Genomic DNA, 12961 nt, shown 5'->3' with positions numbered 1-12961 from the left:
CAATACAAATTGAAGTTCAAATCAGTTTTGCATAATTCCAAAATTGTTCTTTGACTATCAAATACAAGCAGCTGCACTCTGAGGTCATGCTAGCTATTCAGGGGCTTCCTTAATGCAATTTAAACAGAATAAACAGCAAGAAGCAACAAGAAAAAGCTGACAAATTAAGACTGCAATTCTGAGCCTATGACTGGAATTTGCCAGTCATCCATTACTATGAAATCACTCTTTGGTTTGAAGGGTTCTAAGGCATGTATGTACTATACAGTTAAGACTTACAAACCAGAAAGCCCAAACCTGTTTATCATGGGTGTAAGCACCACCAGTAACAGCAGCCCCATTCCTGATGGCCTGTTTTCACTCACAGTTGCCTTTGGACCTTCTTTCAAGCCACGTCCTTTGAAGAAATACAGTTACTAAGGTGGTAAAGACCTACAGACAGTATCTTCCTAAAGTCCTCTCGAAGACTTACTTCTTTACAGCACGTTAAAGAAAGATGCAAACCCCATATTCTACTTTTTTGTTTACATTTTTATCTAATTAAACACAAACAGAAGCGTTCTTTCATACTGTTCTTAGTCCTCCTCACCAAGAATATAATCTTACTCTGCTCATTTTATATCGTGTTACACCTTGCTATGTCAAATCTGCGATTTGCTTAGCCATGTCCTCCCGGAGCAGAGATCATACTTAGGTTTGATTTGGGAGATACCAGTTGTTGCTAAAACACAAATGCAGTTTATGTATTTCGGAATTCTTTAGAACAGATGAAAAAAAGACATTTCAATCCCAACCACTTTTCAATGTTCAAACACCACAGTTGTTTGTACAACACACTTTGTAGACCTATCCAAATATAACTGATGTACACAAAAAGTAATCCTAAAGTGCCTCTTCTGTAATTGGAAGTTTTAAGCAGTGAAACATTAACATACATCCTTAACTGCAGCAGTAATCTTACATGAAAGACAAACTAAAAAAAATATTTATAATGCTCATTTGGTGGCTCACTGGATCGTTGTGCTCTATGACAAAATACATTGTATCGACTATTTATTTCACTTTTTAAAGTAAGCACTATAAAATAGGCTGTGAATACAGTCTACATTATATTCCAAAACATTTTATCTCATTAAACATAATTTAGAATTGCAATGGTTTAACCCCAACTGGTTTAATAGGATAACAAAAGAAGAGAAGAATAATACGTATTACTAATACAATAATAATAAACAAGTGATGCACAAATGCAATTGCTCCCTCCTGCAGAAACCCTCCCTGATGTCCAGTCTGTTTCCACCCTGGATAGCTTCCCCATTATATACGGCAGAGAATATCCCTTCGCCTGTCTGGGTCAGCTGTCCTGGCTGTGCTCTCCCAGGTTCTTCTGCACCTGGCAGAGCCCAAGAAGCCGAAAAGTCCTTGACTTAGTGAAGGCACTACAACTACCTAGCAACAACTGAAAACATCAGAGAGTTATCAACATTATTCTCATACTAAGTCCTAAACACAGCACTATGCCAGCTACTAGAAAAAGTATTAACTCTATCCCAACCAAAACCAGGACAAGAATCTCAAGACACAGGTTTAATCAATTTTTTTTCTATATGCATACTTCTGGACATGGGCATTTTAACTGAACTTTTAATGCACTTTCCCAAGATCAGTGGACACTTCAAAATTCATTATGCAGTCTAACTTACAGACTATAGGTTTTGAGGAATACCAGAAAGTGTACTGATTTTTTTAAAAATTACATTACAATGCTGTAACTATAAAACTCTTGCATTTTTATACTCTCTCAGTCAAAAGCACTATAAGTAACTTAATCATGTCACATATTTGTTTCGAATTAAGAAAATGATCAAGCATTTATTTGGATCTCATTGAATATCAATTTTAAGAAGCCAAAGCAGTTAAAACACAGTAAGAATTTGACATGCCTATAATATATTAATAGCATCAGCTGTTTAGGGATTCAGCGATGAGCCGTTACAAGACTTAACGTGTCAAAGAAACCAGAGACCAAAGTTGGGAAACAGTAAGGTACCCTAATTCTGTTCTGCCATGTGAGAGAACAGTTAGGTGGCCATTTAACATTATGTTTTCACCCAGAAAAAACCTAAAGCAAATACCTAAACATATAAAATTCTATTTGAGACAAGACAGTGAAACTTCTGTTTCAGCATGGTTTGTACATACCATCATACATGCCCTTACCTGGCATTCACTGGACTACCCACAGCAAGCTAAAAACTAGTTGTACCTTGTCTCCACTGGCATTTTCTATCACATTAACTTTCTCATAAATATGACCCTACCCTCTGCCTACTCCTTTTTTTTTTTTAAAGATGCAATTAAAGAATAACATGAACAAAAAAATATTGTAATACAGAAAGCAGCATTATCTTGAAACCTATACTCCTGCTTCTTTGCAGAACTTCCACTTTATGTTCTGGGTCTAGTCTGGATTTAAAGAAACATAGAAATCAGGTAACAACTGTCAGATATTCCAAGGGACGGGGAGTAAGAAGTTTGAAAGAAACAAAGTGGAGATTCTGTTCTTGTTTCTCATAGCTATTAAGACAGTAAACTATCCCAGCACATTCAATCAAAAATGAAGCATTACTTTCATTAATTTTCTTTCAGGTTTGTTTGGGTTTTTCCACCTGTTTTCTCTGCAAAATCTCCACATAGGTGTAACAGTGCAGCTCCAAAAGTACCAGAGTGAAATTAAACCTGCCGTTGGCCAATGTCATCTTGGTTTCATTCTGATGATCTGAAACACAGAGCTCAAGAACAGCAGCACAGGTTCGACTCTCCCTGTGCAACTGCTTCTCAGCAGGAAGTGTCAAAAACAGAAGTGAAGCTCGCAGCGTAAGAAAAATCTTTTATTAAGTTTTCTCTATTGTCCAGCAGGGTAGCTAGGGATTTGGAAGGCCCCAGAGAGAACCACAATGTCCTGTACAAATAATTAAAGTAATCGCTACAAATAACAAGCTACAAATAACAAAAACTGCTGTCAGAGAAAAAAAATTGTGAAATTTTCAATAAAATATTCTGTATACATGTATTTAAATTGCAAGTACCCTAACTCTCCTTTATGCTACCTTGCCAGGGAAAAGAAAAAAAAGAAAGAAAAAGAAAGAAAGAAGAGTCATCCAAGTGAGAGCCAGGCCTCATATGCATACTTCTTAAAGCCCTACACCTCATGCTGTAAGCTTTTTCTTATTCTAGGCAATGAGTTCCCATGGCCAAATAAGGATGAAGACAGATGACAGGACACGAACAGAAAGCAGGACATCCTGAATCATCCAGCCCCTTCTTCTTTCATTTCCTCCCTTTCTCCTTCCTTTCTGCCAGGAAGTCAAAGTATCACATGTACTCATTCCTAAAAGTATTAAGCTTCAATACTTTAAAGTTAGCAAGAGATTCTGGGGGTCAAATACCCATCAGAATATGTTACAGAACCTTCCACCTCTGACAGCTAGAAAGTTTCTGAATTCCAACATACAACTACTGATGGGCAAACCATATCCGTTTGATTTTTGTGCCAACATTCTCTTTGGGCCCAAGTAACTTCCTTCCTTCTGGATGTTTAGGTCCTTCATGCATTTACAGATAGCAATCATATTGCCTCGCTCTGAATCTTCATGCTACTTAGCCAAGTAATTTGAGCTCTTTTCATTCTTTCTCTTGAAAGGTTCTCTTCTCTGAAAAAGAACAGGGAAGCATCCAAGATCATTTGCAAAGTGACAGGTTTGTATATGGTGGAAGCAGATGAGTAACTGGAGACTCACATAGCCAAAATTCCATTAGAACAGGAACAGAGCTTTAGAAAGTGTTAATATGGTAGTCCACAGATGCATACCATACTTGAAACGCTTGACAATGTATACAGGCTGACAAACACCTCTACTCTTTATTTCAAGCAGTAACCAAGTGGGGAAAAAAAGGAAAGAGTAGGAGAGAGAAAAAAGAAACCATCTTACAGATGAAGAAAAAACCCACAAAAAAACCCAAGCATTTTCAATTTAATTCTAAAAAACATTTCCAAATTCTGATGCAACTATTCTTTGTCATTTGAAATCTTTCACAATGAGGATTTAATATTAGCAGGATGAGGGGATATTTCCACAATTAATTAATTCTGGCTGTTTATAAGACAACAGGTTGCTGGATTTACTTTCACTAAGCTACTTCTTTTAAAAATACTCAAAACATCTCTAAGCCTGGCAAAAGCTGGATATAAGGTCTTATGTATGACAAAGAGCAGAAGTCTAAGAGACACACATAACAAACAAATCAACATACAAAACAGAAAATGTAGCAACATAGTTCATCATTGTAAACAAGACTTGAGATTCCCATGAGTCTCCAAAGGTTTCCAAGTAAATGGGTATCAGACATGTAAGAGTAATTTAAAATTAATGGTATTTCTTGAGTGAAGAAATATATATTGCATGTTTGTTTATTAATTTCAGGTACTAAATCCAGCAAGTGTTAGGTATATAAGATTTATTCTATAAAACAAGACTCATACACAGTAGGGATCCCTGAAGACTAAATCAACATAATCAACATATCCCCAAATACCTTGAAGAAAATCAACTGGCAAGTGCTATACAGACAAACATAAAAATAATATTTTTCCCCCCATCAATCCAGAACAAGTCCTGCATAATATTCAGAACATAATGTTTAGATATAACCAGTAACTCCCACCAAAGAGTAGTATTTAAGCAGCTCATCTCTCAGTTAACCATCAAAAGAGTTTACTAGAAATGTCACAGTTAGAGCTGCTAGATGATTTTTTTTTTTTTGAGATGTTTGGGTGGTTAAATGAGATCTAAGCCTGTCAGAAAATGTGGCAACCATGATACATGCAGAACACTTGAAAGCCCAAGGTTTGTAGATCTCACTGCAATTCTGCGTCGTGACCCTCTGTCAGGGTGGTACACAATTGTATCAGAGTTCGGTTTACATATCCGAAAGAAGACTGAACTGACCATACAGGGACAGGAATCTGTTCTTTCAAGATCCATCTTTGTTTCAAGGCTCAGTTAAGAGCTAGCCCATCACCTTAATCTAAAAATTAAGTGGTAAACACAGACCTGTTAACTGCAAAGAAAATCCTTTTATAGCACTTCAATACTTTAGGGTGCTGGCACTGTACCCGTGTAACTGAAGCCACCACACTCACCCAGATCCATAAGCTCAGAAACTTCAGAAGCAACATGCAATAATCCAATGTTCAGGCCTTTTTTTTTTCCCCAAGCATATCCATGATTACCTTAGACCTACCTTCCACACATTGATACAGTTTAATGTTTAATTACACACAGGAAAGCTGAGAAGCATTTTCACCAAACACACTCACTGACGTGCCTGGCATTACATGCTCATTACTGAAAAAGATTTACCAAAGCTAACGTTAGTTTGGTTTAAAGCCAAGGAGGAAAAAAAAATAAAAATCAAAACACCTTTTCTACAAATCTGGGATTTTCAATATAACTTCTCCCACGCACATATTTACAAAATATGCTACTGGAAGTGTAAAATTCGGCACTTGCTAGATAATTATATAATCTAAGAATTTAGCAGATACCATTATTGGCTACAACAGTTATACAAGTTTTCCTCTATTTTTTCCCCAGCTTATTTACCTCGCATATCTGTCAGAAGTTTATTTACTGCCGAAGAAACCATCCATTTATTCCGTTGAGGAGACTCTTAGCAGCTCCCACAGAGGGGCCACACACACACACACACACACACCCCCCCCCAGGAATCAATAATTTTGATTTTTCTGGAAAGCAGGCGGCACCGGTTTAAAGCAAGACGGCTTAAGGAGAAAGTAACCCAGCAGCGCTGGTGCCACTTCACCGCCTCGGACACGCTCTTTGCCCCGCTCGCAGCGGCGGAGGCCGGTCTGCAGAAGCCCACCGCACCGCTCCGGGCGGCGGGAAGGCTGCAGCGGGGGCGGCCGCGCCCGTCACCTCAGGGACGCGGGACGGCGGCCGCTGCGGAATGCGAGCAGCCCCGCCGGAGCCTCGGCCACCCCCCAACCGGCTTCACTCACTCTGCAGAGCTGGTGCCGTTGACGGCGGAGCCATCCGGAGCGGGGTTGAGTTGAATCGGCCCGGGCTTCTTCTTCGGCATTTTTGCCCCCAGACGGCGCAGAGGGTACCGGACGGAGAAGCCCCGGCCCCACTTCGGCCAGGTTCGAGGGACTTCCTGCGGCGGAGCAAAGTTGGGAGCTCCCCTCGCCGCCGGTGCCCCCGCGGGCTGCAGGCAGCCTCCTCAGCAGGCAGGTGCCCGTGCCGCCGGCAGAGCCCGGCCTGCGCCGCGCCGCGCCGCGCCGCCCCTCCCGCCCAGCGCCGGCCTCCCCCGGCAGAGCAGCGCCGAGCTCCCTCCCGGCAGCTCCCGACAGGGAAAATTGCCCAGGCTCAAAATGTGTCCTTCTTCGGGACTGCGCCTGCGCGCACCACTCCGGGCCGCCCCGTACGCAAGCGCCGTGGGTAGGCGCATGCGCAGCGGGGCTGAGCGAAGCCGTCCCGAAGCCCTGCCCTCACTGTGCTTTGCCCGCACCTGCGGGGTTCGCACGTCGCGGGGCGGGGGCGGTCGCTCCCCTCCGGGTACCGATGCTGCTCGGGCCGGCCACCGCCGCTCTCCGGTTCATGCAGTTGATGGCTTTATCTTCAAGTTTTTGGGGGTTTTGATGGTGTTTTTGTTGTTGTTTGATTAATTAAAACAGCAGTTTCCAGCCGGCGACATCGTTTCTCCGAAGAGAAACCCCCTCGTGGAAACGATGTTCTGTGGAGCAGTTTCTTTATCTCCCTCCTATGCAATCATTAACGCATCCCGATGTGGAAACTACTGTATTTATAATTAAAACGTAAGCCTCGGCTGGGGTACTAAGGGCTGCTAAATTTTTCCCAAAGTAAATGCCTGAATTAAAAATGGAAGCTGAGGATTACAGTTACAAAACTGTGAATTATAAATAGTACCACGAGTATGAAAATGAAATGCCCAAGCTGCTTTTGATAAAGCGCTGCTGTGGCTACTAGGAATGGCCAGATTTGGTCACGTACATTTCACATATTAGCATGATGATGGTTTTAGGTGGGTACATTGCTTAGAAGTTCTGACTTACATCGTGATGACTTCAGGGTTCTCCAGGTTTTTTGTAATCACGGCATTTTAGCAAACTTAAAAATGTAACAAAATTTTTATTTTTCAGAAGCTCTCCATGACATTTTGGCATACAAAAGCAAGAATGCATGGCTGAAAAAGTATGATGTATAAATTAAATTAAAAAAAAAAATCAATGTTGAATATGGGGACTGTACTTTATGAACAGTTAAGGTTAAGCACACAAGTCCTGAACTATTCGGCAGCAGGGCTGCGACCCCACCCCATGGACGGAACAGTTCCTCTTTCGTATGGATTATCTTGGGGAGAAAAACACCAACGTACGTAAGAAGTTAAAATTGCAGTAAACAAAAGTCACTTTACTACTGAAAAAATCTTCCCCATTGGGATTTAAGATGAACACTGCCTTAACATCAACTTGCTTCCACACACCTATGAAGTACTGATTTGTCAGAAAATAAGCCTGCCACATAACACTGGAGGACGTCAGAACCACACCATTTGGAGCCGCAAAGCCAGTCTGGCTATTGCACATGTGCAGTGTAACGATGGCATTCCTGTGCTAATCGTATGACAAAATTTAGAAGATAAAAGGAGTTCCATGTATTTGACTTCTCTGAACAGAGTGACAATACAATCCTGCCTCTACTGCTGAGATCTGTAAAGAAGTTTGGTAAAGTCTGTGCTGCTTTGGAAGATTAATTTCTCATTGTCTGAATCCAGCAGAAGATGAAAAGGCCTGTACTCTGAGAAGTTCTCCATTAAGCAGATTTCTTCTGTTTTCTGACATAGCTGAGAATTTCTTACCACTACTACTGTAAGTTTTTGTACTGTACAGTGCTCTAATCTGTCAACAAATGTGACACGCCTAGAAGAAAAGACTCTACAGTTACTCATAAATTTGCTTAAGTGGTAAATTAAATCTCTCGGAGACACACATTCACCAAGAGCTGATGTAGTACCAAGTAACTTGGTGCTAAGGTGGCTTGGTACTGGGTAGAAGAGTCAAAAATGAGTTTCTTTGGCAGTTCCAGCACTGACCGCTCTAACTGATACTGTATTTCTGTGCTTTATGTCCTTTGCCCGAGAGCAGAAAAAGATCAATGCCTAGAAACACCTTTCTTCCTTGCTAGGCAGGTGCTCCAGCTTCAGATCCGTGCGTGTGTCTCTGGGCAAGGAGCAGGAACTGTTCACAGGCTCCGGTTGGTGTTCAGCGCCTGTAAGGAACACTACGCGTGTGGTTTCGGTGCGAAGGCAGGGACCTCCATCCTGTGAGGCAGTTCTCATTCCATAAACCGCAGTTTTTGCTGAGATTCCCTAACTTTTGAAGCGATACAGTCTTTTTTATACACAACGCAGACATAGGAATACATCACTCAATAACTTCTTTACAACTGTGGACAGGTTTTATACTCCAATGAGTTGATTCAGCCAGAAATTAAAATTTAAGAAATCAAGATTTATATAGTTATTCGAGAATTTTTAATTATATGCTATTTTCCTTTCTTTTTTGCCACAGGATTAAGGGACTACAGTAAAATGGAATGACGAGTATTTACAGTTATTCATGGAGTATCAAGTCTTTCTATGCTAAATTCAGACTTTTTTCTGAAGAAGACATCGAGTTGCAGCTGAGGTTGTTTTTCTCTTTACACAAGTGTGTGTGCGGAAATGCAAGGACTCCTTTGTCTGAAACTCTGAACTTTGCAGAGAACATGTGAATATTAGGCAAATATCAAATGCACAATTACAATGTAAGCCCCGTATAATTGCAGTTGCCCTGTACTGTAATTGCCCACATGAGTTACACAACTATAGTTACTCTATTGTATTGCAAAGTATGGCCTCTTTTTCTCTGCAAAGATTATTGCAAGGAAATTTTTATTTTCTTTTAAATAGTTGGACTGAACAAGGAAGAATTTTAGTTGTGAATCTTGAATTTTCATATAGAGTTTGAATTATTTTTCTCCTTGTAACATTGTTTTTCTCCATCAGAAAAAAAGCCTACACAAACAGATGAATGACTGGACATAACTACTGAAAACAGAGGGTTTGGTATGCAGAATTTTTGAAACATAGTGATAAAGAAGTGTGGATCACATTGGTCGACTCAGCTGACAGTAACAGTGCAGAGTAAATTCCATAACAAAATTTCTATTATAAATACTTTGTATACAGAACCACTCTGAATTCCATATGTTTTAATTTTCTGTGGTTTGCAGAAGTAAAATAATATTTTTAATCAAAGTAGTCATTAATGCTTCCATAGAAACTGAAATGATGAACAAACTTCCCTATATATTATGTGACAATGCTATATTGCTCCTAATATTTTACCCATTTCTAAAGCAGAAAAGGTTAAATCGTGATTTTCACAGCTTTGCCGTTCAAAGGCACGCTCCCTCCATCCAATTCCCGCTATGAAGAGATAGCTCCCTCCCCTGGAGCACTCTATACTTGCACTGCAAACGTGGAAACTAGAAAATTACTGAATTCGTCTGTTTTAAAGACCCTTTGATCTATATATAGCACGAAAACAAAGGTATTTTGAATTGACTGAATACAGAAGTAAAGTCATGAGCGCATGGATTGATGCTACTGCAGGAATAATTTCTGTGGAACTGCTGCCACCGCCACCAAGTTCCTCAGGCACAATTGTACCCCTGGAAAGACACCTTATTTGTTGTGGTGTTGTTGATTTTTTATAATGGTTGTCACACTGATTTATACAGGCATATTGAATGATCAGTTTTCTTTGATTATATAGCACATTTGAAAAGTTTCAAGATTGTTGTAGGTTGAACTCCAGTGAAACAAATAGGTTCAACTTCAGTGTATTTGCAACTGAAAATTAAGCGTATTTCCCTAGCCAAAACAAAACACGTTTTGGGAATTTGAATATTCTCTGTAGAAGGAACCGCGAACAGGTGTTTCTGAAGGTGGATCAGAGAGGAAAAAAATGAAGAAAAAAATACTGTAAATATAGTGAAAATAGTGTAAATCGTGTAATTTCTATGAAAGACTTCTGAGCAGGGAGACTGATTTATTGATTCCTCCACTGCTCGGAAAATAGAACTAAAATATGGAACAAAGAAGCTTGTCTTCATTACCACTTTTTTCCTTCATGGAAACCTGAATTTTGTCTAGTTTCTTGCATGAAAAGGAAAACATGATTACTATATCGATTCATTGCTTCACTAAATCAACCCAACTTTTAAAACTCGATTGCCACGTAAAGCTGCATATTTTACTGCCAAAACACATGCACACAAACTTTTAGTTGTAAGATTTAATACTTCTTAATCTATTTAGTGTTTAACAAAGCAATTTAAGCAAATAATCAGTCCCATAAGCAATGGAATTTAAGAAGCCTGATTCGAATTTGATTGAAATTGGCCAACAGGATCAAAAACTATTAGAAGGGGGCTGACAGACCAACTTTCAAACAGAGATCACAACCTGTCTTGCACATCTTGTTTTCCTCAAGAAGCAGGGATTTAAAAGAACACTGTGGACCAGAACAGAACCTTAAATAATTAGTAATATACTAAAAGCTTAGAAATTCATGTTTAAGGTGACTGTATAATGTAGAATTCAGATTAGATTAGGAAAGTATAAACAAACCACAAATAGCTGAAGTTTGCTAAATCCGTAAGATGCAATCTCCCACTAACACAACTACAATGGTACCAGTTTTGCCTAGGGTTTATGGCGTGAACAGCTTTGCCAACGTAATACTTAGCGGGGTTTTGCAGAACAACTATTACTCCCATAGGAGTAAAATCCTTCTAATGTAGAAGTAGCCAATTATCCATTTTACAGATTTTCTTTGCCATACATTTTGTGTAACATAAAATGGGAAATGAGACTGAAATACAAAAGGTGCTAATTTTCTGCAGTTTTTCTAATGAAATGACACTGTTCAATACAGAAACAAACAAGTAATATCTCCATTTTACCTAAACCAGAAACCAGAAGTGTTTTCTAGAACAGAGGCAAGCTATGGGTTTTTTTTCCCTGACATTATTTTATCAGCATGTGGCTGGTTATTCATTTCCTGAAGAAAAAACAATAATCAATGCCTGCCAGCATATGCTTTTCATTTAATTAGGAATAAAGGACTAGAAAGAACCACCTAGGTCATCAAATCCAGTCTCTAATTAAACACTCTTCAAAAATATTGATTAATCAAAGCTGCATAAATAGGGTAGGTTTTATAACATTGTACTCCTCTGCAGAGATTGTAAGTCATCTTCTGATTTAATCTTTCTATAGTATTTTTGTACCTTTCCAGCACTTATCTGTTATCTACCTGTTCTGGCAAAGACAAAACACTTGCCCCAGGACAGAGCTCTGCTTATGCAGACCAGCTGATCTGGGTATATGACGACTGGCTGGCCACGTAAATTAACACTACCTTCTGCTTGCCTTTGCTCTGAGATAACCCTATATCCTATTTCTTTTCACTTACCAGTTGATTTTGCAGAAAATATACAGGGACTTATGCAAATTTTGAAATCCTGAGCCTATAAGAAGTTTGGTTAACACTAGCTAGGTATTTAACATCTGATTATTTTCGCATACATACCCCCCCCCTTAAATATTAAGGAAAACTTACATGAAAAGATGTATCAGACTAATAGCTATGAATCGGATACTTAGGCTACTCCTAAATAATTTGTTTATAAAGATTTTTTTAATATAAAGAATGACAATTATTTTCAATGCAAAGAGCTCATCATATAGACATTTGATTTTCAGTAATTTTATATGACAAATCTTCACAATGTTTTGAGCTGGGAATTAGCACTTGATCTATAATTATATCTTGGTGTTTATTTTCATACTTACATGCTTCAAACAATTGAAGAAATTGGCCATATCTAAAAAGATAAATGGATTCAATACTAACAAATCCATTAATGCGTTCTCCCTATATTTAATGTATTCTTGACTATAAAAGATGCTGCTGCTTTTGGGAATACACATTTTAAACACTAACTGGTAAAATAATTTTGACTAAAGAATGATACTTTTTTTTTTTAACTGGAAAGTAACTGCAATTGATTTTGTCATATTAGAAGGAATACATTAAATTACCAGAAACATTAAATGTCAAATTCAAATTTATAGAGAAATAAGGGAAACCCAATTCATTTAATGTATTTGACATTAATTTCTCTCATTTTGTTTAAATGAAGAGCCTATAATTTAAGTCAGATACACTTCTATGGACTGACCTGTAAAAATATGAAAACAGAATTTTTCAGATGCAGCAGCACATTCCACAGCCTGGAATCTCTCTCCTATTGTTTCTGCAGCCTGCGGTCCAAGTCCTTAAATGGCATTTTATATGCACAGCTGCCAAATGTCAGAGGGTTTGAACTATTTATTACAGCCTGGACAACTGCAGACTGTTGAGTTTTAAATTACCAGAAGGGTCTACCTGGCATCTGTGTGGAGAAAAGGTTGGGATTGCTACCTGTCCTGGAAGTCCTTTCCTCAGAGACAGGGAAGAGAGAAAAGGCTCAATATACACCACTTTACATCCCATTTCTGGGACTGATTCATCGTGAGGCCTAGCAGCCTTAGATATTTCGACTACAACTCCTATCCCCAGCAACTCTTAACCGAAAAGGTGACACTAAACCTCACCCACAGAATACCAAAGGAAACAGCCCCACCCCACCCAATGGCTTTGGCGCCAAAAGCTCCGCCGTCGACCTGCCGCGCATGCGCTCTGGCACGCAGCCGCTCTCCTCAGCCGACCCGTCCAGGATCTCGCGAGATCTGTGGCTCTCGCGAC

At 39.4% G+C, this 12961-nt stretch overlaps 1 protein-coding gene across 1 annotated transcript in view; it reads right to left on the bottom strand.

The window, feature by feature from the left end:
* MAP2K1 (mitogen-activated protein kinase kinase 1) overlaps window positions 1–6508 on the bottom strand; it is a 40275-nt gene extending 33767 nt beyond the window's left edge. The window contains exon 1 of the mRNA XM_075764005.1: window positions 6083–6508. Coding sequence (XP_075620120.1) covers window positions 6083–6162 — 80 coding nt within the window. The 5' untranslated portion in view covers window positions 6163–6508. The remainder of the gene's footprint in view (window positions 1–6082) is intronic.
* Window positions 6509–12961: the final 6453 nt, after the last annotated feature.

Source organism: Balearica regulorum, chromosome 12, assembly GCF_011004875.1.
Source record: "Balearica regulorum gibbericeps isolate bBalReg1 chromosome 12, bBalReg1.pri, whole genome shotgun sequence".
In the NCBI taxonomy this organism is placed as follows: Eukaryota; Metazoa; Chordata; class Aves; order Gruiformes; family Gruidae; genus Balearica; species Balearica regulorum.
The sequence above is the reverse complement of the archived record's forward strand: the minus strand, read 5'-3'. Positions and strand labels throughout refer to the sequence as shown.